At 50.4% G+C, this 25,908-nt stretch overlaps 2 protein-coding genes across 3 annotated transcripts; both read left to right on the plus strand.

The window, feature by feature from the left end:
• The first annotated feature begins 1,059 nt into the window (after nucleotides 1-1,059).
• Nucleotides 1,060-9,010, plus strand: UXT (ubiquitously expressed prefoldin like chaperone). The gene is made up of 7 exons (XM_028113488.2): nucleotides 1,060-1,112; nucleotides 1,290-1,396; nucleotides 2,405-2,486; nucleotides 2,626-2,693; nucleotides 2,961-3,068; nucleotides 8,642-8,705; nucleotides 8,911-9,010. The coding sequence occupies exons 2-7, from the start codon at nucleotides 1,299-1,301 to the stop codon at nucleotides 8,962-8,964; spliced, it is 474 nt and encodes a 157-aa protein (XP_027969289.1). The 5' UTR covers nucleotides 1,060-1,112; nucleotides 1,290-1,298; the 3' UTR covers nucleotides 8,965-9,010.
• Nucleotides 9,011-10,144: 1,134 nt separating this feature from the next.
• On the plus strand, nucleotides 10,145-25,253 carry ELK1 (ETS transcription factor ELK1). Of its 2 annotated transcripts, XM_028113482.2 has the most exons (7): nucleotides 10,145-10,346; nucleotides 17,656-17,804; nucleotides 18,416-18,689; nucleotides 21,439-21,888; nucleotides 22,518-22,964; nucleotides 23,656-23,757; nucleotides 23,843-25,253. In XM_028113482.2, the coding sequence occupies exons 2-7, from the start codon at nucleotides 17,677-17,679 to the stop codon at nucleotides 23,939-23,941; spliced, it is 1,500 nt and encodes a 499-aa protein (XP_027969283.1). In that variant the 5' UTR covers nucleotides 10,145-10,346; nucleotides 17,656-17,676; the 3' UTR covers nucleotides 23,942-25,253. The 2 variants fall into 2 exon arrangements, with proteins under 2 accessions (XP_027969283.1, XP_027969285.1); XM_028113484.2 differs by lacking the exon at nucleotides 17,656-17,804.
• The last annotated feature ends 655 nt before the right edge of the window (nucleotides 25,254-25,908 follow it).

Below are 25,908 nucleotides of genomic sequence, written 5' to 3' on the forward strand. Positions count from 1 at the left end.
TTGTCTAACTACCTGGTGTCTGTCTCAGTCACACCAAATGTAATTTTAACTATGTGAAACATGAGAAGACTTACAAAAAAAAATTCTTAAAAATCATGTTTCCTTTACAATCATCTTGTTCTAAGGGCAAAGAAAAGCTTGATTTGCTTAGGTTTTGAGCATTTGAAAGAAAAACTTGCTTTTACACACGAAACACACCAAGCGGTTGAGAAGACTTCACTGGTAGGAGTGGGTGCTCTAGGCCCTGTAGGCGGAACAGCATTTGAGGGATCTGGTATCTGGGTTCTCCCTTCAGACTCAGGCTGGACTTCCTGGGTTTAGATGCTATTATTTGCAAATCTAACATGGGAAAATAAATTCCTTAATTTGAATGCATACAAATAAATAAAAAGTTTACACATTTAAATAAAGACAGAGGAAATATTTCTAAACAGAATAGCCGATCTTGAGCCGAGGACTTCAGCGACCCTCCACTTGACGCCTGTCTTAAACGAGGTAATAGACATAGTGCGTTGTCAGTATCTACTTGGATCCCAGTTAGGGATTGCAGGTTGCAAAACTGGAGTTATCAAAGATGAGTTTCAGGAAATCTGTCTCCGTTTAAAAAAAAATTTTTTTTTTAATGCTCACATTCATTCCCATTATCGGGAGTCAAACCCAGATCTCCGGTGTGAAAAATCAAAATCCACGGCGATAGTTCTCAGGGAGGAACTCTTCCTTTTACAAACCAGAACCATAAATCAGTTCTTGCCCGTCTACTTCCGAAGCTCTGACTTTTAAATACTAAATGCTTTACTCTCTCTACCTCCACCTGTGCGCCCCGCCTCCCCCAGAACCCGCCAAATCCCAGGAAAGTCCGCCCCCGCGAGCCACACACAGTCCCCACAGACTCGGCGCGCCTCCCGGTTCCCACGCTCTGCGGTCGTGCGTACTCTCTCCGGATTCCCCAAAGCCCCGCCCTTCTCTCCTCCGCTTCTCCCGCTTTCAGCCACTTAGAACCGCCTTCCCCACCTGGCTATTTGGTTGGCCAGCGCCCTTGTCGTACGTCATTCACCCGCGCCACCCGGAAGTCACGGTTTATAGCAACCGTTCTTATTGCCGGCGGGTCTAAGGTGAGGGCCGCGTTTGGGTGTCCCTGGGTGGCCGAGTCCCAGAGTTGGGAGGGGCAGAAGGCAGAACCCCGGGCAGGAGCCGGACGAGCCCACTCCCGCTGTTGAGAGGGTGCAGATGTACTGTGCCGGAGGCCAAACTGAGTGGTCAACGTGGTCTACCCCCTCCCCATTCCTCAGGAACATATCATGGCGACGCCCCCTAAACGGCGGGCGCTGGAAGCCACAGGGGAGAAAGTGCTGCGCTATGAGGCCTTCATCTGTGACGTGCTACAGCGGGACCTGCGGTGAGTGACAGCGTGGAGGGCCGGGCGTGTGGAACGTTCCACGTGGGGGGGGGCGGGGCGTTCGAAGTCAAGGCCTAGCCTTCTGATTGGTGGACGAGGTGTCCGGAGCCCGGCCCCGTGCGCCGATCGGGCGAGAAGGACGGGCGACATCCGGGGTGCGACTTGGGCTGGGATGTGGCGGCCTTAGTGGAGGGTGTGTCTGCGCATGTGCGGCCTCCTCTCTCACTTACCGGTTGAGCTAGGGTCCAAAGCGGGAGTTCTCGGGTTCGAATCCTTGGCTTGGCCATTTCGCTATCCGTGTGAAGACGTTGTACCCTGCCTCGCCTTTTTGTGCCTCAGTTTTCTTATCTGTGAAATGGGAAAATTGATGGAACCTTCCTGATGGGGTGGTTTTGAGTTTTTTAATGTGTTCGGTCCTTGTAAAGGATTTAACATAGATACTACCGTACCGGCTCAATGAGTATGACAAATTATTACTGTCATTATTAATCTGAGCAGGAAGTAGCGTATTCAGAAGTAGGATAATGAACATCCTAAAGGGATGGAAGATTTTTCTAGGGTGAGAAAGGGACGCTTTTTTTTTTTTTTTTTGAGAATGGGATATTCTGATTGGAGGGAGGCACTGGGAGTAGAGTGTGATAATAGTACTAACAAATAATGGCTAATACATATATAGAGCTTACTGTTTGGTTAGGCACTATTGTAAGTACTTTGTAGTAAACACTCATTTAATTCTCCTAATGACTGTGACGTAATATTTGTCATCCCTTTTTTATAGATAGGGAAATTGAGTCTTAAAGAGTTTACTTACTTGCCAAAGTCACACAACTAGTAAAAAAGGAGAGCCTGGATTGAAACCCAAGCAGTCTGACTCACAATTCAAATCTTAACTTCCGCACTAAAATGTTTCTTTAGGGCACGGCAACATGAGGGTCTCAGTCATAATATGAGGTATTCTGAAAGGGCCAGGGCTTCCTGTTGGTCACCATTGTCCTCTTGTCCCATCAGAAAAGTGCTGGACCATCGCGACAAGGTATATGAGCAGCTGTCCAAATACCTTCAACTGAGAAATGTCATTGAGCGACTTCAGGTAAAAACACCAAGGTTAGGTACCATTTTGGTGTGTGTGGGCAAGGGAGGGGGATGGGAGGAGAGATCCCAGACCAAAACCTGTCAGCTGACCTGAAAGTTGACCACTGACCCCTACCTCTTTTTCCCTGGCCCCACAGGAAGCTAAGCCCTCGGAGTTATATATGCAGGTGGATTTGGGCTGTAACTTCTTCGTTGACACAGTTGTGTGAGTGTCTACCTGCCCCTCTGAGCCCACAGGGCTCAGCTTCCCCCTTCCTTCATTCAACAAATACTTTTTTTTTTAGTATTTGCTATGGTCCAGACACTGTGCTAGGTGCTGGGGATATGACAGTGAATCGAATAGGACAAAAATCCCTGCCCTCCCAGGGGAAGGTGGGAGGAGTGGACTAAAAAAAAAATCTTCAATGAACTGTATAGTATGCTAAACAGTGATAAGGACTTCCCCCACTTCCTCTAACCATTGTTTCCTCAGCCCAGACACTTCACGAATTTACGTGGCCCTTGGATATGGTTTTTTCCTGGAGTTGACACTGGCAGAAGCTCTCAAGTTCATTGATCGTAAGAGCAATCTCCTCACAGAGTAAGTCCATTCTATGAGGATAGTGTGTAAAATGCCACCGTTTGCAGCACCCTTCTCCCTTTCCCCACGGTTCCCTGGGACGAGACTTCAGGGTCCATTTCCCTCCTCCTCAGGGCTAGGGCTGAGGAAAGTGGAGACGCAAAGCTTAGCCCCAAGTATAGCACATAGTAACCACTCAGTAAATGGTCTTTGTATTGTTCATTCACACACATTTGTTGGCTATCTGTTCTATGGCAGGATCTGTACTTAGCAGTGGGGAGGCAGCAGTGAACAAGACAGAAGAGTTCCTTGAAGGCCTAATTTTGACCAGATCCAGGAGGTTTCGGCCTATAAATCAGTAACAGTAAAACAAGTTACCTCTGAATTCACCCCCTATAATTCTCCTGCTCGTTCACTGTACTCTCACCACACTGACCTTCCCGGGCTTCTTGAAACACCCTCAGAATGATCCCACCTTAGGGTGACTGCCGTGGCTGTGCTCTCTGCCTATAACACGCTTTTCCTAGGTACATACATGGCTTCCTTTCTTCTAACTCGGTTTGAGTCTTTCTTAAATGTCACCTCCGAAACGAGGCCTTCTGTAACCTAACTTTAAAATTGCAACCTCTGGGGGTGACTGGGTAGCTCAGTCAGTTGAGCATCCAACTCTTGGTTTCAGCTCAGGTCATGATCTCGGGATCATGGGATAGAGCCCCACATCAAGCTCTGCGCTCAGCAGGGAGTCTGCTTGGAGAGTCTCTCCCTTTCCCTCCCCTTCTGCCCCTCCCCGCTCTCTCTCTCTCCCTCTCTCTCTTTCTCCCTCTCTAAATGGGTAAAATCTTTAAAAAAAGATTGTAACCCCTGGCACTCCTCATTCCCCTCCCTTGTTCTGCTTATGACCTCTTGATGTTTACTGTGTGATTTACTTCTTTCTAAAATTCATTGCCTTCACCCATTAGGATATAAGCTTTACAAAGGGAGATATAGTAGTACATAGCATACAGTAGGCACTCTGTGTTTGTTGAATGAATTTAAAAGGGTGTGCTGGAACCAGATTGAAGGGGGCATTGAAGCAGATCTCTGGTGGTGGAGGGGAAGGTAATGTGGGGAGAAAGTATGGGCTCCAGTTGAGTTTAAGGCTTTGTGCAGGGAAAGGAAATTGGGAGTGTGGATGAGAGGTTTGAGATGTAGCTAGGGAAGGCCTTCCAGGGGAAATGACATTTGAGTCTCTTGGTTGAGTGAACAAGCCATGGGGCTATCTGGGGAGAGCATTCCTGGCAAGGGGACCACGTGTGACTGCCACGTTAGCAGAATTGCCGAGAGGCAAGCAAACATGCCAAGAGAGGGGACACCAAGCAATACACTTAGATGAATACCATCTCACAAGAATGAATACCACTGATCTAAAATGCCTTCTGGGTTATATTTATTCCTACGTTCATTTCTGCCAGAGTTGCCTCTCTCTTGGTTTTAGTAATTCTTCTCTTTTCAAACCACTCCAAGGTTTCAGTGTTAGTAGACCCAAAAGAGCCTCAGATCTGCTGAGATTTCTAAATCTTAGTGATCAGACCAATTGGTGAAGGGGTCGAGGGGCCTGCTTTCATGGGCCAACACAGTTCTGAACTAGTGGTCATTTAGACCACATCCATTTTTTTTTAAGATTTTATTTATTTATTTGACAGAGAGAGACAGCGAGAGAGGGAGAAGCAGGCTTCTTGCCGAGCAGGGAGCCCGATGCGGGGCTCGATCCCAGAACCCTGGGATCATGACCCGAGCCGAAGGCAGACGCTTAACTGACTGAGCCACCCAGGAGCCCCACATCCATTTTTTATAACAAAACTTTCCTTGTTATGTCACAGGATTCCTGAGCCTTTCAGACAGAAATTTTAATTGTTTGAGACTTGATGTCTTTCCCAAAAACATATTTAAATTGTCAGTGCCTGCCTCCTTGTCTGATCTTTTTGATATATTTATCTGGTTTATTAGTGTAATGAGAAATGTGATTGAATCTCTTATTATTTTATTATAATTAGAAGGGCTTCCTAGAAGTTTAATCTTTCTAGGAGATGAAGATTTGAGTCTGGGTAGCTCACTCTCCTCTTGAAAATACTTTGTTCCTTGGGACACACTTTGAACTAACTTTCTTTCAGGTTATTTTATGCAACCAAAAGGACTGTCAGTCCTTCTTATTTTTAGCATATTTCTTTGGGGAGTGGGAGGATCAGATCTGTGTGTATATTCTTTCCTGATTACACAGAAAGGAATACACGTCCAGAGACGTGTAACTATAGAAGAGAGAGAATAGGGGCACCTGGCTCACTCAGTGTGTGTCAAGCGTGTGACTCTTGATCTCAGGGTTGTGGGTTCAAGCCCCACACTGGGTGTGGAGACTGCTTCAAAGTAAAATCTTTAAAAAAAAAGAGAGAGAGAAAGAGACAGAGTAACCATTTGACTGTTAACACTGCCTTACATATTGCAGCAGTAGCAAAAAATTAAACATCTCTCATTTGCATTACAACTAGCATTTGGTAGACTTTGTATTTTTCTCCTTTTTTAAAAGTGTTGCAACTCATAGCCTTTCCTAGACTACGCTTGTACCATTAACTAATTTTGTTCTCTTTATTGATGTTCAGATTGCCCTTAGAAGCTGATCAGGTTCGGTACTGTGTTCTTTGAGTACTACCCCAGATATTCTTGAAAGCATTCTTGTTCTCAGCAACAATACCATGTTTCATTGATTTCTTGTCTTTAAACATACACTCAACCGTTTCCTGAGGACTTCAGGTACCTTTGAATGGAGTGGTCATTCAGTCATTCATTCAACATACATTGGCGCCTACCATGTGCCACACACAGTTTGCATCCTGGGGATACAGCAGGGAACAAAGCAGACCAGTCTCTGTCCTCTGCTCTTACATAGCTGACATTCTAGTCAGGGAAACCAGACAATAAAAAATAAGTAAGTGATGTAGTATGTCCCAGGTTGGCAATGCTACAGAGAACAGCAGGGGACGGAGAGAAAAAAACATTGCTTGGGAAAAATTTTTTTGTAACTTTGTATGATGACCAATGCTAATTAGTCTTATTGTGATGATCATTTCACAGTGTATACAAATATCGAATCATTATGTTGTACCCCTGAAACTAATGTTACATGTCAATTATACTTTAATAATTAAAAAAAAGGATGGGTGCCTGGGTTGTTCAGTCAGTTAAGCCACCAGACTCTTGATTTGGGCTCAGGTCATGATCTCAGGGTCCTGAGAGCAAGCCCTGGGTGAGGGTTTGTGCTCAGTGGGGAGTCTGCTTGAGGTTTCTCTTTCTCCCTCTCTCTCTGCCCCTCCTCCACTCTCTGTCTAAAATAAATAAATCTTAAAAAAATAAAAAAAGGAGGGCGCCTGTGTGGCTCAGTTGGTTAAGCAACTGCCTTCGGCTCAGGTCACGATCCCGGGGTTCCGGGATCAAGTCCTGCATCGGGCTCCCTGCTCGGCGAGGAGCCTGCTTCTCCCTCTGGCCTTCCCCCCTCTCATGTACTCTCTCTCTCTCATTCTCGCTCTCTCAAATAAAGAAATCTTAAAAAAAAATAAAATTAAAAAAATTTAAAAAGGAAATGAAACATTGCCTAGGATGGAGCAGTTGCAATTTTAAACAGAATGCTTGATTGGATGTGGGGTGTGAGAGTTTTGGGCTGAACAACTAGAAGGATGGAGCTGCCATGATCTGAGAGGGAGAAGATAGAGAAGGAGCAGATTTGGAGAGGAACACCCAGGAGTTCAGCCTAGGACCTGTTCAGTATAAGGTGCTTATAAAACACTGAAGTGGAGTTTTTGAAGGTGTAGTTAAAACTCCCAAGGCTGGAGTTCAGGAGAGGGGTCTGGACTGAAAATATAAATCTGGGAGATGCTGATATATAAATGGGTTTACGGTGCTGTATTTTTTTTTCCGATTTAACTGTGTTGTTACCTTCTACTTTCCTTACCGTATCTAGTTTGCCTAAAATTGATTTCTACTTTGACAGAGGTTCAGCACAATAAAATCCGCCTTCTTTATCATAGTATCAAGACCCTGCGTGATCCAGCCCCTTTCTACCTCTGGGACCTTCTCTTGTACCACTTTCCTTCCACCATTCACTTAATTCCTAACCCTCCGACTTCCTGACTGCTCCTCCGAAGCTCTTTCCTGCCTCTTGGCCTTTTTGGGGAAAGGGCCTTCTCTTACTATTTAACTCTTACTCATTCTTTATTCTTCAGAAGGGCCTTCCTCGATCCTTTGTATTATCAATTAGGATTCTTTTGGGTGAGACTGATCCAATCGGCCCAGAAGATATAAGGAACTGACTGGTTTTTATGTAACTCAACAGTCAAGGGCCAGAGTGGTTTCAGGCAACTCCAGCTGCCCAGTTGCTTAGGCCTTGGCATCTTCCTTGAGTCCTCTCTCATACCTGACATTCAACCGTTTGGTAAATCCTGTTGATTCTGCCTTCAAAATATATTCCAAATCCAGTCACTAATCATCACCTCAGCTGCTGACACTGGTCTGAGTCTCCATCTCTCACCTGGGCTGTTACAGTAGCCTTCTCACTGGACTTCCTGCTTCCACACTAGCTCTTCTTATCCCCAGTCCTCCACACCGCAGCCAGATGGATCTGCTTAAACCCTAGTCAGTGGGGCACCTGGGTGGCTCAGTTGGTTAAGCATCTGACTTCAGATCAGATCATGATCTCAGTGTCCTGGGATCGAGCCCTGCATCGGGCTCCCTGCTCAGCAGGGAGTCTGCTTCCTCCTCTCCCTCTGCCCCTCCCCCTGCTCATGCTCACTCGCTCTCTCAAATAAATAAATAAAATCTTAAAAAAAAAACCTTTTCAGTTCACATCCCTTCTCTGATCACATGCCTCCCTTGGCTCCCATTTTACTTAGAGTAAAAGTCAGAGCCTTGTGGGTTTCACACGATCTGCCTCCCCAGCTTACCTCTCTGACCTCACCTCCTACCGTTCCCCCTTCACTTAAGTCTTCTTCAGCCACACCAGCCTCTTTGCTTCAAACACACCAGGTACACTCCCACCTCAGCATCTTGGCATGTGCTGGCCCTTGTGTCTGGAACATTCATCTTCCATCTATCCACATGATCCACTTCTTTAAGTCTTTACTCAAACGCTTCTCAGTGCATTCGTTTGTAAGTACTCTCATTAGAACTGTAGCCCCCACTCCTGCACTCCTTAGCCTCTCTCATCATTTAACTTTTTCATTTTACTTATAGCCATCTGACATACTTTAGATGTTATTCCATAATTCGTCCCTCTTAATGAGAACTCGAGCTCCACAAGGCTGAGATTTTTGTTTGTTGTGTTTGCTGTTCTCTCCCCAGTACCTAAAATTGCCTGGCATAGAGTAGGGATTCGATTAGCGTCTCCGAATCAGTGCAGTCCAGATGGTGGCCAGGCATCTGTGCACAGGAGTGGTCGGGCAGTAGCACGTCCTACCGCCTGCCACGTGGAAGTCCTCCAGGACGCAGGTAGTTCTGGAAGTGATGCGGAAGCATCATCCTCATGAGCATAAGTGGGGCCCACTTCGCCCTTTCTTGTTTCTTTTCTCCAGGCTCAGCGACAGCCTCACCAAGGACTCCATGAATATCAAGGCCCATATCCACATGTTGCTAGAGGTGAGAGCAGCTCACCCCACTCCCACTCTTATCTCCAAACGTGTTCAGGGTGGTGTGACCCGAGGAAGGGAGAGAGCCAGGGACGGGAAGGACCATCTTTCTCTCTAAGCTGGAGCCAGGCTGGCTCTGAGGGAGGGGAGGTCACAGCAAGCCTGGGTGGAGGCCTGGACCCAGGCTGCTCAGTCTCTTCTGTCCTCTTTTTCAGGGGCTTAGAGAACTACAAGGCCTGCAGAATTTCCCGGAGACACCTCACCATTGACTTCTTCCCCGCCTCCTCAGACATTAAAGAGCCTGAATGCCTTTGAGTCACATGGCCCTTTTTTCCCCACCTAAACCCCTGCTGTTTGCTAAGGTGCCCTGTTTCGAAAGCACAAAGTTACCAGGAGCCCCAGAGATCCAGCCTCTGTGTGGAACCTATAAAGCACCCCTGAAGTCCCGCCTCCAGCCTGTTGCCTGGCAGCATTTGCCACTTGACTTTCCACTCTGCCCTCTTTTCTGTCGTCTTGGCAACCTGGACCTCCCACCTGACCCTTCTCTTTTTTTCTGTTTCTCTTCCTGGACGTAACACTGACTTATCATAGAGAATGGGCCGATTCAGGGTGGAGGTTTGTTCCCAAGACAATCAGCCTTTCATCCCTGGCCCTAAGGTTTGCGCCTCTCCCCCACCCCAGTCATGACCGGGGTACCTTAGATTACACCCACGCCCGTCTCGGCCCAACCTTGGCCTCACCCCGCTTCTAAATAGTTCCAGCTTCCACCAATGGGTGCAGAGCCGCATCCCGCCCTCCTTGGTCCGGCCCCTATTTTAGGTTGAGTCCAGCTTCCGCCAATCAACGCAGAGCCAGGTTCCGCCCCTTTATAACTGGCTGCTGCTCAACGCTGACCTCCTCGTAGGCATTTAGTTTCCGCCACTCAGCGCTCCTTTGCGTGCCTGGCTGCTGTCCAACCCTCCTATCTGGGCTCCGTTCTAAAATCGTCTATTCTAGCCAATCACTATAGAGTTACCCTGCCCACCTACGCACAGCCCTGGTCCGGCCCCCTGCCAGCCTGCTGCTACGCCCACTTCCATACAAGTCCTGCTTCCGCTGAGCAGCGTGGCGTGCAGCACCGCCCCGTTGGTGTTTTGGCAGCTGTCTGGACTCCCTCATCCGCCAATCAGCAGAAAGCAGAGTCCATCCGCCCCTGTCCTCGGAGGCTGTCTTCCGTGTAGGCCAATCGTTGTGAGGCAGGCGCCCCCAGAGTCTTGTCAATCGCCCACGGGCTGTCAGTCTTGAGCCAATCAGCGTGAAGCACCGGCGGGGCCCAGCGTGCCCCCTCGGAACCCAGGCGGCCATCTCCGTTCCATCAGTCCCCCTTGGGCCAATCACGGCACAGCTCTGTGGGGCAGGACCCGCCTCCCCAACACTGGAAGCCGCGCGGTCGATCCAAGGCGCTCTGTCCAACCCACGAGCGGCAGAATGCTCGGCTCCTCCTCTGTAGGCCCACGTGAGCGGTGAGGAAAAGCAGGGGCGGCATCTAGGTGCCGCCGCCGCCGCCGCCGCCGCCGCCGCCGCCTCGGAGCCCGGGCCTGGGGGGCGGTGGGGCTGCGCATGGAGCCCCCGCCCCCCGGAGCTGCCAATACTGCCACTGCGCTACACACAGGTGAGCCCGGGGCTTGGAGGGTGGAGGGCCCGTCCGTGACCCCACGTATCCTTCCCGCCCCCGCGCGAGGGATGTGGCTTGGCCCGTGGCCTGCTGGTGTTCGACTGCCCACCGCCACCACCATGGCTGGTGGACCTGCCTGTGGTATTGTCCCCTCCCTTCGCCCCTTGTAGTGGATCTGACCGTGGCCTGAGCCCCCCCCTTCCTGTTTTATAATGGATCGGTCTGCGTGCTTGTGTTTTCTCCCCACCCCACCTTAGGGTGGACTCGTCCATGGTCCTGCCCCCACCCCCACTTAGAGGGGAGCCGGCTCTGGCATTGTCCGACTCCTTGACAGTAGGTGCATCTGAATGTTTGTTTTTCTCCTGTCCTCAACTTTCAAGGGCCCCGTCTGTAGCCTTGTTTGTTCCACGGCTCCTCTTCCTTGTAGTGAATCAATCCGTGGCGTTGTACACCCCCCCACCCCCTTTAACAGTGAGTTAATCTGTGAAGTTGTATTCCTGCCTCCTCCAGTCCCCCAGTGCATCAGTCCATGGTTCTGTCACACACGCCGTTTTACAGTGTACCAGTCTAAAGGCTTGTATTCACATCCCCCTAGTCATCAGCCCATTGCCCTCTCCTTTTTTTGTAGACTGTTGCTCCAGTCCTTGGGCTTCCCCCTTTCTTTTAATAGTGAGTCAGTTTAGTGCTTTTTATCACCTCGTTTTCAGTAGCCCAGTCCATGGCCTCGTTCCCTTTTCCTTTTAAGCAGTCTGTGTGATGGCTTTTCACCCCATCTCTTGTGGTACAGTCAGTATGTCTTTCTGCTCCCCTTGCTCCCCCCGCTCCCGTAAATAAGATGAGCCTTTGCACTCCGCCCCCCCCCCCCCCCCGCCCCGGCCTTTGCTGTGGATCTGTTCATTGGCTTCCCTGCTACCCATGTGCTTGCATTCAGGCACACACCCCCATGCCCTCCCCTGAGTCCAGTGCTTTGTAATCCCCCCTCCAGGAGGGTGCTTTTGTTTTGTTCCTCCTTTCCTCGTGGTGGATCAGTCCATGGCCTTCCCTGCCCCCCTCCCTCCTTAGCAGTGGCTCATCCTGTGTGTTTGTTGAACCCAGGTCTTTTTTACTCTAGAACACCCCCCCATACACATCATTAACCCCTAAGACATTCTGCCTCCCTACAATAAGTGAATGCATCAGAGATAGTGATAATGCCATTAGGAGCTAAGGTTTATCGAGCACCTGCTAGGAACCTGGCAAAGTGCTTTGTATCAGTGAGCTCATTTAATCCTCACCACAACCCTGTGAGACAGGTGCTCAGGAAAGTTCAGCATAGGGGGTTCAGTACCTTATTCGGAGATAAGTACCCGGTTAGGTTGCCCCTCAGAACACAAAATAATTTTTTGAGGCTCCCCTCTCTCACTTCATCCCATCCCACGTGAGACCCCACTCCTTAAACACCAAATTACTTGCCATCCCCAGGCTTTTTGTTCTTGCCATCACCCTGCCTGCAGAGTTGTCTCCACTCCACACCTCGTCTCAGCACCCCTCCATCCCCAATCACAGCAGCTGTATGACCCGGGTGATTTAACCACTTTCCCTCTGCCCCTGCTTCCTCATTTCTAGAATGGAGGAGTCAGAACTAGAATCCCCTCACAGGGTGAAGCATCCCTGGCAGTTAATAAAACAAGTCACCTCCCTGGCCTCACCTCCTGCGCCTTATCCCCCCAACTCTGTGCCAGCCACACTGAGCTCCTCACTCATCCTCAAACACAGCAGATGCAGTCCAGCCTCAGGGCCTTTGCATCGGTTCTGTTCTCTGCCTGGAACACTCTCCCCCTGATCTCTGCATGATTCCTTTCAGAGCTCTGTTCAAATGTCAGCCTGTCCCTGACCATCTGAACCTACATACTTAGCAGGCCTCAGGGCCCTTCTTGGCTTTATTGGTCCCTTTGCCCTTGGTCACCATCAGACACACTGTGTAGTTTACCAGTTTATTGTCCCTCCCCATTGGAAAAGGAGTCCCGTGAGGGCTTACAGTTTCTTGTTTGCTTATTTACTGCTGGGTAAATATACTTAGTATATAGTAGGTGCCCAGTAAATTTATTGCATGAATGAATGTGAAAAATATTATTTCAGACAAATCAGGATGGTGGGAGAGATGGAGGTGAAGAGGGCATATGAGAGCTAGTTGAAAAAGCTAGTTGAGACTGTTCATTCAGCAAACACTTAGCACCTACTGAGTACCAGGCACTCTTCTAGGTGCTGGGGATATGGGAGGGAACAGAACAGGCAGAAATTCCTGTCCTTGTGGAGCAGACGTTTGCTAAAAGTGGGGGAGACAGACTATATAAATAAAACAGTAAGTAAAATTAGATAGTATGTTAGACAGGCGCTAAGGGGGAAAATGAAGTAGGGAAGACAGGGAGAGAGTATGGGGGTGGTTGAAATCTTAGGCACCTGGCAGGCCTCACTTAGAAGGTGACTCTTGAATTAAGGCCTGAAGGAGATCAGGGAGGAAGCCATGATGTCTAGGGGAAGAGTGTTCTAGGGGCAGAAGGAACAGCCGGTGCAAAGGCCCTGCGGTGGGATTGTGCCTAGTACATTCAAGAAACGTGAAGGAGGTCATTGTGGCTGGAGCAGAGGGAGGGAGGCAGGCAGGAGGCAAGGTTAGAGTGGTGATGGGAGCCAGATGGTATAGGCCATGGTGATACATAAGGTTGGGGAGTGGGGGGAGGGAGAAGGCTGATACACACGCTAAGAGCTAACATTTGTCGAGTGTCTACCACATGCCAGAGATACTTTTCTAAGTCCTTTACATGTATTGGCACTTAATCCCCACAAAAGCCTTTGAGAATAGTGTATTTTGAGGATCTTTTGCAAATGCAGAAACAGACCCAGAGAGGTTAAGTAACTTGCTCGAGGTCGCACAGCTAGAGCAGGGCAGAGGAGTAGGAGACTGGAGACCCAGAGAGGAGAGCTTTGCAAGAGCACACAGGTTTATTCGGCACACTGGATCACACAGAGGAAGAATTCATTCTGCCCGGGAGATAGCAGCACTTGAGGATCATCTAATAGTTTATCAGGTGTGAGAAGGGGGTAGGGTACATACATATCCTCCGAAGTGGAAACTGGATGAACGCCACGTGCCCATGATGTAGGGTGCCAAGCTCGTGGGCACCTTAGAGTCTTTGTACGAAGACCCTTCCCACAGATGGCCGCATGGCTTGCTACCTCCACGAGTCACTTCCTCGGGGAGCCCTCCCTGCTCACCCTGTGTGAAATACCATCCCCGACCCCCTCTTGGGTCTTCCCTCTCTGTCTCTCTTCATAGAGAGTGGCTGTTGTAAAGCCCCGGGATCCCTGCCTGCTGCCAGACTGCCTGGGCTCGAACCCCAGCTCTGCCGGCTTCCAGCTACAGAACTCTGGGCAAGTGACTGAACTCCGCCCCTATTTCCTCATCTGGAAAATGGGAGGATCATAATAATGCGCACCCCACAGTGTTGCTTGATGACCACGTGAGCTAAAATGACTAAGACGGTGTGTGACACACAGTAGGGGTTGTAGGACCGTTTTGAAAATTAGTATCATTATTCATCGCATACATATCGGTGTGGAACGGGCCTCTGAGACCATCTCCAGAATTGACCTCCCGATCTTACCTCGAACCCTGCTCTCCGGCGGCACTCCCATCTCAGTCGGTCCCCAGCTCCATCCTTCCGGCGCTCAGGCCACAAACCTAGAATCACCCTTGGTGATGTCACTCTCACTCCCCCCGCCCCATACTTTCTTGTCAGCAAATCCTGCTCACTCCGTTTCCACATTTCATCCAGAACTCAGCCATTCCTCCCCAGTTCCGCTGCCGCCGCCACCATCACTCGCCTGGACCGTTTGCAGTAGCCTGCAGTCAGCCCCTCCAGCCGGTTCTCTCCTCACAAAGGCCGGAAGGATCCTGTTAGAATCCAGGTCATGGCCTGTTGCCCCTCTGCCCGCAGCCCTCGTGTGGCTCTTCTCTCACTCATAGTCAAAGGCCTGGCAGGTCCCAAAAAGGCCTCACTCAGTCTGGCCCCCACGGCCCCTCTGTTCTCACCTCCCTACTCCTTTTTGCACCCTTCCCCCCTCCTCTCTGACCTTGCCCGGCTCCTTGCTCTTCCTCTGACCTGCCCAGCGCGCTCCAGCCTCAGGGTTGTTCACCCTGGGCGTGTCCTCTGCCTGGATCAACCCGCTGCCCGGGCCATCACAGACCTGACTCGCTCGCCTCATTTAGGTGTTTGCTCACATGTCCCCTGCTTGGGGCCTACCCTCGCCTGACTACCCTTTCAAAAATAACAACCTCTTCCCTGCCTCATTTTTTCCATAGCTCTTCTCGCCATCTGATGTACTCTTTGACTCATTTACCTTCTTTCTTAACTGTCTTCCCCACTGAAATGTGAATTCCACTAGAGCAGGGATTTTTGTTTTGTTCACAGCTATTATCCCCAGCCCCCAGCCCACAGTGGGCGCTCAGTAGATGCTTACTAAATGAATGAGACGAAGAGAAGTAAGCACACCCGAGGAAGGCAGGTTACTAGGCCTCTTATGAGGGGTCAAGTGGGAAATATGATAATAAACAAAACGCAAAACCCTGTGTGCTGTTGAGGCTTGGAGCAAACGGTCAGATTTTATCTTAATTAATAGGTCCTCTCGAGGCTGAAAGAGGATCTGGTAAAATTGCCTGTCTTCGCCACCAGGAGTCACACTGAACTCTTTGTGCCTCTGAAACAAGCAGGTCTTTGAAGTCAACTCAGTAAAGCCTCTGATGACAGGGCTCTCAAACGTGGACACTTCATGGTTTTGTGACTTGTATAGTAGCCTAAAACTGTGTCCGCCCAATGAACTTCAAAACAGCTCAGACATGAGAGGATCATGCTGATCATCCTGTGTATTTCATTACGGATTAAAGAATGAAGGAAGGTTCTTTAAAACCTGGTTTGGGAGGTCTTATTCATAACCCAACAGTCCCAGCCAGTGAACAGTTGATCGATGAAAGCGCATTCCTTAAGGAATAGGAAGCTCCATGTTTATTTCGAAATCGCCCTCCAGTGCAGCAAAGAGGGGGGCGGGGAAGGGCCCGTTCTGTCGGGACGTGCTGAGGGAGCAGCGTGGGGGCAGTTTAGCCTAATGGTTTACATGTTTAGACAACGGGAATCTGACTGCATGGGATCCAGATCCTGGCTGGGCCATTTGGGCTCTGTGGCCCATAGACGTCATCTGGACATTTTGTACCTCAGCTTCCTCCTCTGTAAATTAGCGATGATAAAGAGCACCTACTTTCCAGAGTTGTGATGAACGATAAATGAGTCAGTACCTATAAAAATAGCAGTACAGGTCTGCATGCCCTTATCCAAAGCCCATGGGGCCAGATGTGTTTCAGAATTTCAGATTTTAGAAAGGTAACAAGGTGCACGTATGAAATGTTACATAGGGGCGCCTGGGTGGCTCAGTCGTTAAGGGTCTGCCTTCGGCTCAGGTCATGGTCCCAGGGTCCTGGGATGGAGCCCCACATCGGGCTCCCTGCTCCTTGGGAAGCCTGCTTCTCCCTCTCCCACTCCCCCTGCTTGTGCTCTCTCTCGCTGTGTCTCTCTCTGTCAAATAAATAAATAAAATCTTAAAAAAAAAAAAAGAAATATTACATAATGCCCTCAGTGAGCTCAGTAATCAGCCACATTCAGATTTCTGTAGCAGAATGTGTAAACAGTCACACTAAGTGAGAATCACTAAAGACCAGAAAGGGCCTCGTTCATTTCAAATCTGTTTTTGCTGCCCAAAGGGTGATAAAGAAGTTCTCCGGTTTTTTGTTTTGTTTTTAAAAATTTATTTGAGAATAAAGAAATAAAGATTTGTTTATTTATTTAAATTTATTTTAAATTTAAATTTATTTACTTTAAATAAATAAATAAATATTTATTTATTTATTTGCATGCGCGGGGGCAGGGGCAGAGGGAGAAGGAGAGCAAGAATCCCCAAGCTGACACCGCGCCGAGCATGTGGCCCAATGCAGGGCTCGGGTCCCACGACCCTGAGATCATGACCTGAGCCGAAACCGAGAGTCAGATGCTTGTCCGACTGCACCATCCAGGTGCCCCAAGAAGTTTTCTGTTTTTAGAGCTTTTTGGATTTTGGAATAGCAGATAAGGAATTATGAACAAATTGGAAACTAATTAATCTATTAAAAGCTTATCATACTCCAGGCACATGATATTTAATCTGTACACTAACTCTATGAACTTGGTATTATTAGTATCCCTATTTCACAGGTGAGCATGTTATTATCCCTATTTTACAGATGGGAAAATTGAGGCACAAAGAAGTTAAAGCATATGCCCAGGGTCACACTGCTAATAAGTAGCAGAACCAGGATTCCAGTCCTGGCAGTCTGGCTCTAAAGCCTGAGTGCTTGTCTGGTAGGCCATATTGCCTGATTGGAACAATACCAGCCAAGCCTATGAACTCAGCAAATGTTAGTTATTGCTGGTACCAAGGAGGAGAACATAAAGGGACCATAACAGGCCCGAGGAGTACAAAGTAGAAGAGAGCAGGCATTGAGTTTCAGGAACGCTTCAGAAAGGCAAGGCTCCTGTGGCTGGGACTGGAACGATGGGGAAGACTTCTAGGCAGAAGGGAGCCCCACACAGTGTGAACAGCTTTTGCGGGGGGCTAGCAGAAGGAACCTCCTGGAAAACTTGATACTTGATGTGGCAGAGGATGCAAATGAAAACATTCAGGTGAGGGGCACTATACTAGTTTTCTACTCCTGCTGTAACAAATTATTGCAAATATAGCTGCTTAAAACAATGCAAATTATTATTATCTTGGCGCTCTGGAGGTCAGAAGTCCAGCACAGCCTCACCAGGCTGAAACCCAGGTGTGGGTAATTTCAGCAATAATCCAGCAATTTCTGGAGGCTGCACGGGAGGATCTGCTTCCTGCTCGTTCAACTTGCTGGCAGAATTCAGTTCGTTGAGGTTGTAGGATTAAGGTCTTTGTTTCCTTACTGACGGTCAGCTGAGGGTCATTCCCACCTTTCTGAGGCCACCATTTTCCCAGGCTCGAGCTCTGTTCTTCCATCTTCAAAGCCAGTAATGGCAGGTCAGTTCCCTCTCATGCTTCGAATCTCTCCTGCCTCTTCTGTCATTGCATCTCTCAGAGCTCTCTTTCTGCCTCTTGCTTTTTTTAGTAAGAGTTCCTGTGATTAGATGCAGCTCACTCACATAATCCAGAACAATCTCCCTGAGGTCCATACAGTAGTACCCCCCCTTATCTGCATCTTTGCTTTCCGCGGTTTCAGTTACCCGTGGTCAAGCAGAAGATGATCCTCCTGACCTGTCATCAGAAGGTCAGTGGTAGCCTAATACTATGTCACAGTGCCTACGTCATTACCTCACTTCATCTCATGATATGGGTATTTAATCATCCCACATCATCACAAGAAGAAGGGTGAGTACAGAACGATAAGATATTGAGAGAGCACATTCACATAACCTTTATTCTAGTATATTGCCATCATCGTTCTATTTTATTATTAGTTATTGTTGTTAATCTCTTACTGTGCCTGATTTATAGAGTAAACTTTATTGTGTGTATATGTATAGGAAAAAACACAGTATATGTAGGCTTTGGTCCTGTCCACAGTTTCAGGCATCCACTGGGGGTCTTGAAACATATCCCCTGCAGATAAGAGAGAAGGTTTTACTGTAACCTTAAGTTCATCTGCAAAGTTCCTTTTGCCGTGTACATAATACACTCATAGGTTCCAGAGACTAGGATGTGGACGTTTCTGAGAGGGCCATTATTTGGCCTACCACAGTCTGTCCTCTGGCCCCCAAAGATTCACGTTTGTCCCACATGCAAAATACATTCACACCATCCTCTTGTCCCCAAAAGTCTCCCATCATTATGGGGAGTCGTCCAAAGCCATGCTGAGGAGCTTAGAATTCAGTCCGAGGGTGTTTAGGGAACAACGGTGGGCTTTGGGAATCGAGGTGGAGACAAGATGGCAAGAAAGCAGTTCTCCTCCTGTTGACCTTTGCCTCCTTCTGTGTTCACAGCTTCTCAGCTCTGAGCCATCTGCCCTCCAGGTACCCCTGGGATGGCGTGAGCGCTCCCCCAGCGATGGACCCCTCTGTGACGCTGTGGCAGTTTCTGCTGCAGCTGCTGAGAGAACAAGGCAACGGCCACATCATCTCCTGGACCTCACGGGATGGCGGTGAGTTCAAGCTGGTGGATGCTGAGGAGGTGGCCCGGCTGTGGGGGCTGCGTAAAAACAAGACCAACATGAATTACGACAAGCTCAGCCGGGCCCTGCGGTACTACTATGACAAGGTAAGGCCTCTGGGACCAGGGCTGGGAACCACCGACATTTATGTCAGTTATTTCATTTTCTTGTCTTAATTGTCATAGCTATAAATTTGAAAACAGAATTTACTGTTTTTTACCCTCTCCTCTTGTACTCTCAGACCAATGTTGGGCACCCCAAACATTTATCTCAGGTATTTTCTTTTTCTTTTTTTTCTAAGATTTTGTTTATTTATTTGAAAGAGAGAGAGTGAATGAGAGAGAGCATGAGCAGGGGGAGGGGGAGAAGCAGATTCCCCTGCTGAGCAGGGAGCCCAACATGGGGCTCGATCCCAGGACCCTGGGACCATGACCCAAGCTGAAGGCAGTCACCTAACCAACTGAGCCACCCAGGCGCCCCAATCTCAGGTATTTTCTTTGTCTTATTACTTTAACGCTGAACCCTTTGTAGTAATACTAATACCCCTACTCACCCACTTTCTGAGGCCCCCAAGGTCATGCTGTTCTACTCTACCCCACCCAACATTTCATTTTCTTGTCTTATGCCTATAGCTAAAATTTTGGAAAACAGTGTTAATAATGACTTCCTTATCCTGTCTTCTGGAACTGGAGCAGTCCTGGACTTCCTCAGTTATTTCATAATCTGCTCTTATTCCAGAATAAGAATTCCAGAATATTCTTATTCCTAGCATCAAAATGTCCATGGCAATATTATACTAACCTTTCCTTACCTCATCCTCTAGGATGCTGAACACTTTTGTCAGTTCTTTTCTTCTCTCGTTCCTTTAGCTAAAATAAAGAACGCGTATAATGCCAGCCCCACACTCCCTTCTCATGCATCCCCAAAGCAACACTGGTCCACCCCAGCAATTTATTATTTTATCATCTTATTCATATAGCTAAAATTTTAAATTTTCCTCAACCTCTCAGACTCTCAGACAAGTGCTGGATGGATTTCCCGTCCCTCACCTTTCATTTTCTTCTTTATCTGGAACTTCCAAAACAATATTAATGAATATCCCTTTTCATTCCTTTTCTGAGAAACACAAACCCACCCTGTGACATACCTGACCAGCATTAAGATGTCTCTAGGGTGCCCTAGTGCCCCCCAGCTGCCTTTAGTCCCCCAGAACAGCCCTGGACCTATGCTGCACACCATAAATTACAGCAATTATTCCATTCTTGTATTTTATTCCTTTAGCTGAAGCCTCCAAAACAACATTGAGGCTGCCTCATTCTGTGCTCTGAGACCACCACAACACCCCTGAGACCCTCCAGACCTATCCTGAAATATCTTAGACGTGTTCTGCGATCCCCCCAGCCAGCCTTGAGATTCCCCCCAATGTTGATACCAGTATTTTAATGCTCTTATCTGGTTGCTGTCAGTCACTTCATTTTCTAATTGCCTTAGCTTAAACCTGTACCACAGAATTTTTTATTTTTTTAAGATTTTATTTATTTGAGAGAGAGAGAGAGCAAGTGAGAGAGAGAGAGAGAGAGAGCAGGAGCAGGGGGGAGGGGCAGAGGGAGAGGAGGAAGCAGACTCCCCACTGAGCAGGGAGCCCAATGTAGGGGTCAATCCCAGGACCCTGGGATTATGACCTGAGCCACCCAGGTATGCCTTAAACCTGTGCCACAGTATTTTTTTTAAAGATCTTATTTATTTGACGGAGAGAGAGAGAACACAAGCAGGGGGAGTGGGAGAGGGAGAAGCAGGCCTCCCGCTGAGCAGGGAGCCCAATGCGGGGCTCGATCCCAGGACCCTGGGATCATGACCTGGACTGAAAGCAGATACTTAACGACTGAACCACCCAGGCACCGCCTGTACCACAGTATTAAGAATGAGGCTCCTCAGTTACAGCTAAGTCAAGATATAAATTATGAGAACCAAAAGAAGCCCCAAAACAAAAACAAGAATGAGGCTTCTCAGCCTGTTCTTCCTGGTGACCTTGCCCTGGTCTACGTCTCTATCGATAGCTTTAAATAATCCTCTAACCCTCCCCCCTCTCATGTGCTCGCTCGCTCTCTCATTCTTGCTCTCTCAAATGAATAAATAAAATCTTTAAAAAAAATCCTCTATATTAATAATTCATCACCACAGTCTTCGATATTAATTTGGTCTCTTCCAATATTTACATCAGTTACTTCATTTTCCTGTCTTACTGCATCAGCCACACTCCCCACCTGTCCTGGCAGCCACCCCCAAGGCCTGGCCCTGTTAGTCCACAGACACCCCTGGTTCTGGGAGCCAGGAGGAAAGCCTGCTCCTGCACTGACTCCCCTTGGTGGGCCCCATTGTGGAGAGGTGCCATGGGGTGTGGGTGTGTGTCTCTGAGGTGGGGGTGGGGGGACTGGACAGATGGAGATGAAGAGTGATGGGGAGACGTGGAGAGGGATGGATGGGAAGGAGACACGGAGGGGAGACAGAGGGGAGAAGGGCAGTAGACTAAAGGAAGAGTTGTGGAAGGGAGAAGAGGGAAAGGGGAGACACTGGGAAGAATACAGAGCGGGGAATCACAATGGGGAAGAGAGGTAGAAACGGAAGGAGGAGAAGGGAGGAGCCCCCAAATTGGGAAAGACGCAGGTGAGAAGTGGGCTGGGAGGGAGGGTACCTAGTTGGGGGCAGATGTGGAGGTGGAATGGTGTATGTGTAAAAAGACAGGAGAGGGGCAGAAAGGACCGCGGGAGACTCACCCGTCAGCCCCCTCATCCATACTCTCCCTCCACTCCGGGCCCTCTCTTCTAAGGCCCTTTATCCTATCTCCTCCCTTCCCAGAACATCATCCGCAAAGTGAGCGGCCAGAAGTTCGTCTACAAGTTTGTGTCCTACCCCGAAGTCGCGAGGTGCTCCACTGAGGACTGCCCGCCCCAGCCCGAGGTGTCCATCACCTCTGCTGTGGCAAATGTCGCCCCCACTGCTGTACATGCTGTCTCCGGGGACGCTGCCTCTGGGAAACCAGGCACGCCCAAGGGTGCAGGAATGGCAGGCCCGGGTGGCTTGGCACGCAGCAGCCGGAACGAGTACATGCGCTCAGGCCTCTATTCCACCTTCACCATCCAGTCCCTGCAGCCACAGCCACAGCCGCCCCCTCATCCTCGGCCTGCCTCAGTGCTCCCCAACACCACCCCTTCGGCAGCAGCAGTGCCCCCATCTGGGAGCAGGAGCACCAGTCCAAGCCCCTTGGAGGCCTGCCTGGAGGCCGACGAGGCCGGCCTGCCTCTGCAGGTAAGGACTGGAATATGGAAATTCAGTAAGAGGGTGGGGGTGCAATTCCCAGATGAGGAGGGGTGCTGGTAGAAGGGACACAAACATCCTATTTAGATATGGTGGAAGGAGGAACGCAGAAGTTCCCTGGGAGAAGGGGGTGGGGAGGAGAGCCATGCAAGTGCCCTGAATGTTATTTGCTTAAGGCATAGGTTCTCTCAGCTAAGCATTCATCAGAATCACCTGGAGGGCTTTTTAAACGACAGATTTCTAGGGCCCACCCCCCGACAGTTTCTGATTCTGTGGATCGGGGATGAGCACGAGACTTTGTCTTTTTAACTAGTTTCCAGATGAGGCACACGCTGCTAGTCCCTAAGGCAAATTTTTGAGAACCACTGCTTTCATGAATGAGGGCAGTATCCCTAGGAGGCCCACCCTTAGGGGAAGCCCTGTCCCCCAGAGAGAAGCTGCCTCAGAAGAAGCCCCACATCCTTGGCAGTCTCCCACGTCCTGCTGGTGGACCTGTCTTGATGTGTAGTCATGCCGCCCCCCCGCCCCCGTACCAAGTCCTGCTTTCCAAGACAAGTCCTTGGCTTCACTAGCCCAGCAATCCTTACGCACCCCCTCTGCCCGCCCCCCTCCTCTCCCAGGTCATCCTGACCCCACCCGAGGCCCAGAACCCTAAATCAGAAGAGCTGAATGTGGAGCCCGGGTTGGGCAGGCCACTGCCCCCAGAAGTGAAAGTGGACGGGCCCAAGGAAGAGTTGGAAGCTGCAGTCGGTGGGGAGGCGGGGTTTGTGCAGGAAGCCGCTAAGGCCGGGCCGGAAGTCCCTCCTGCGGAGGGCGCGCCCGCCCGGCTGCCCGCGGTCGTCATGGAGACTGCGGCGCAGGTGGGCGGCCTCGCGGCTTCCACTGCTTCCAGCACAGAGATCGCCCAGCCTCAGAAGGGCCGGAAGCCCCGGGACCTGGAGCTTCCACTCAGCCCGAGCCTGCTGGGTGGGCCAGGACCCGAACGGACTCCAGGATCGGGAAGTGGCTCCGGGCTGCAGGCGCCGGGGCCAGCGCTGACCCCGTCCCTGCTACCCACGCACACATTGGTGAGTGCCTGTGAAGGGGTGCGGCGGGTGAGGGAGGAGCTAGACTGCAGGGGCCAGTGTGGTTGTGTCTGGGTGAGCGGGAGGGTGGAGCCTTCGAGTGGGATTGGCTGGAGGGACGGCCTTGATTCCCTGGGAGGGCGAGCTAGTCTCCGGTGCCGAGGGTCGGGCTGTTGGAATGAAGGGCAGGTCTTGGCGGGGGGTGGGGGGGGGTGGGGGGGGTGGGGGGGTTGTGGGCGGGGACCGAGAGGCTTTGCGTGGAGGGCGGGGGACTGTTTTCTGGGTCGGGGCATGGCTTGGGGATCCTGCGTGGGGCTTTTTGGTCTGGGATTTCTTTACTGGGTTTCCTGTGAGGTATATGGGTTGGTGGGGTGTAAGAGTTGGAGGTTGATCCTAAACTGATGGGATAGTGAGTGACCTGTGAGGTTTGAAAGCGACATGTGGATGGGGTCTTGTAGGTGGTCTCGCCCAATGAAGCTAGAGGTGGGCTCTCGGGGAGCTGGGAGGGGTTGTCTGTAACATCGGAGAGGTGTCATGGGCTTGACCTTAGCAGTTAGGGGCTAAGCCTATACACTTTGGGAGGGTGATCTCAGAAGTCTGAGTGGGAAATCTGGTGGGACTAGAGCCACGTTCCTTCTCTTTTTCCCCCACCTGCGCTCTACTCACTTGAGCTCCAACCGCCCCTTCCCCACAGACCCCGGTGCTGCTGACACCCAGCTCGCTGCCCCCCAGCATTCACTTCTGGAGCACCCTGAGTCCCATTGCACCCCGTAGCCCAGCCAAGCTCTCCTTCCAGGTAGGAACCCCTTCCCCCATCTCGGAGAGGGTGAGAGACCCTAGCATGGCCCCTATCCATGATCTTTCCCTGTTTCTGTCCCCAGTTTCCATCCAGTGGCAGCGCCCAGGTGCACATCCCTTCCATCAGCGTGGATGGCCTCTCAACCCCCGTGGTGCTCTCCCCAGGGCCCCAGAAGCCATGACTACCACCACCACCACCACCACCACCACCACCACCACCACCACCACCACCACCCCCTTCTGGGGTCACTCCATCCATGGCCCTGAACTTCTCTCCAGCCAGCCGTCTCAAGGAGAAACATAGTTCAGCTGACAGACTTGTGCTCTAGTTGTGGTGGGGTAGGGATTCTTAGGAAAGATCTCTCAGTGACCCTTCCACAGGAAACATACAACTTCTCTCTTCTTGGTCAGTTCCCCAGTGGCCGCCCTTACACGTCTCCTACTGCAGTGGTGGGGACGGTTTATTTATTTATTTTTTGAAGGCCACTGGGAGGAGCCTGGCCCACCCCTTTTGGGGGGTTGGTGAGGACATCTCCCCCATCTCCACATTTTCTCCCCAAGATGAGACAATCGGGGTCTGGCTTGAGAAGGACCTTTCTTTATTTATTTCTCAGCCTGCCCTGGGGAAGCTGAGGGAGCCCTGTCTCCATTTTGGGGTGTGAGTAGAAGAGGTAGCTTTTTGTCGTTTATTATTCCTGGCCATACCCGAGGGTCCAGGAAGCATTTGTGCCGTTTCACGGTTTGGGAGTCTTGGCCAAGGAAAGACTCACACCCTTGAAATAGGAATTTCCACCTCCCCAGCCTTTGTCTCAGATACCACCTTTTAGGCCAGGGAGGAATGCCCCTGTTGTTCTTCTCCCCCTGAGAAGCCATTCCTGTATCTGCCAAACTCCTGGGGTCCTGCCTGTTACCTCCCAATGGAGGGTTTTTTTGGGGAGCGGTCCCCGTCTGGGGGGCCCCTCCAGCCAGTACTCCAGGTCACCTTGTCCCCCGCCCCCTGCCATTTTGATAGTATAATCTATTTTTAAACAGGGCTTTTCAATAGGGGAGAGGGGAGCATCTCTTCCTATATCTGAGATGGGGTGGGTGGGAAGGAAGGGATTTGAGGGGGGGGAATCTTCCTGCCACCCCCAAGTGTTTATTTTTGATACCAAACGTGTATTTTCAGCTCCCTCCCTCCCAGCCCCCCAATTTCCTGCGGGCGGGTACAAAGGACCCTTTACGTGTCCCTGGAGTTGGGAGGGAGGAAGGGGGGACATAAAGCCTGTCCTGTCTGAATTCCAGGCTGGAGAGGGTGGGTTCAAAGGACTCCTGGGCTCACCTCCTATCAGCATCGGCCCAGCCCGGGCCTGGGGACCTGGGGGTTGGTGATTTGGGGGACGGTGCTACACCTGTCTCCACTGTTTGTTTTACTTCCCCAAAAAATGGATCTTTTTTTCTAAGAGTCCCAGAGAATGGGGAATTGTTCCTGTAAATATATATTTTTAAAGGTGACGCTGGAGGCTGCTAGCCTTTTTCCGCCCCTCCCCCCACCGAGGCCACCGGGACGGACGGTGACAGGCGTGACTTTCTGTGGAAGGCGGCGAGGGTGTGACATGGACTGTGAGAGAGAGCATGACCGGCGTGTGTCGGAGACAGCCGGCGAGCCTGCAGATCGGTAACCAGCTGTGCAAAGAAGAGAGAGAGAGAGAGAGTGTGGAAAGCTGCAATCGCGTGTGTGTGCGTGTGAGAGCCTGGCGGCTGGGACCACAGACGACAGCGTGTCTGGGTGAGAAATTACGGCCGTGCGCTAGAAGTCGCCACGAGACCGAATGCGCACTAAGGCGCTGTCGCGGAGCCCGGAGGTACGCGCGACGTCCTGTTTAGGCAAAGGTAGCCGGGCCGGCGCCTCCGACAGCGGTCGGACAGGCTGGCCACGGTGAGCGACCCCGCGCCGAGGGACCGAAACGACGCGTGCGCCCGTCCGGGCGCGGGGGCGCGGCGGGGACGGTCGGGGCCTGGGTGCGGGCGAGAAGCCTCCCCGCCAGTCCGCAGGGGACTGTGCTCGGGAGGCGGATGGTGTGTGTGAACCTTCGTGCGAGGCGGTCGTAGCCACCGACGTCCTGGGAGCCTCGTGGAAAAGAGCTGGCCGTGTGAGAGAAGACGGCTG

This window comes from Eumetopias jubatus, unplaced genomic scaffold (genome assembly GCF_037043125.1).
Source record: "Eumetopias jubatus isolate StellerSeaLion01/CBP00866 unplaced genomic scaffold, mEumJub1_p1.0 scaffold_11, whole genome shotgun sequence".
NCBI classification, from domain to species: domain Eukaryota; kingdom Metazoa; phylum Chordata; class Mammalia; order Carnivora; family Otariidae; genus Eumetopias; species Eumetopias jubatus.

Excerpts from the sequence above, each read along its gene's own strand:
- UXT (XM_028113488.2), top strand. The coding sequence starts at position 1,299 with ATGGCGACGCCCCCTAAACGGCGGGCGCTGGAAGCCACAGGGGAGAAA. Across the intron at positions 2,487-2,625 it reads ATGTCATTGAGCGACTTCAG|GAAGCTAAGCCCTCGGAGTT; the intron begins GTAAAAACACCA and ends CTGGCCCCACAG. Across the intron at positions 2,694-2,960 it reads TTCTTCGTTGACACAGTTGT|CCCAGACACTTCACGAATTT; the intron begins GTGAGTGTCTAC and ends TTGTTTCCTCAG.
- ELK1 (XM_028113482.2), top strand. The coding sequence starts at position 17,677 with ATGATCCTCCTGACCTGTCATCAGAAGGTCAGTGGTAGCCTAATACTA. Across the intron at positions 17,805-18,415 it reads ACATCATCACAAGAAGAAGG|CTTCTCAGCTCTGAGCCATC; the intron begins GTGAGTACAGAA and ends CTGTGTTCACAG. Across the intron at positions 18,690-21,438 it reads TGCGGTACTACTATGACAAG|AACATCATCCGCAAAGTGAG; the intron begins GTAAGGCCTCTG and ends CTCCCTTCCCAG.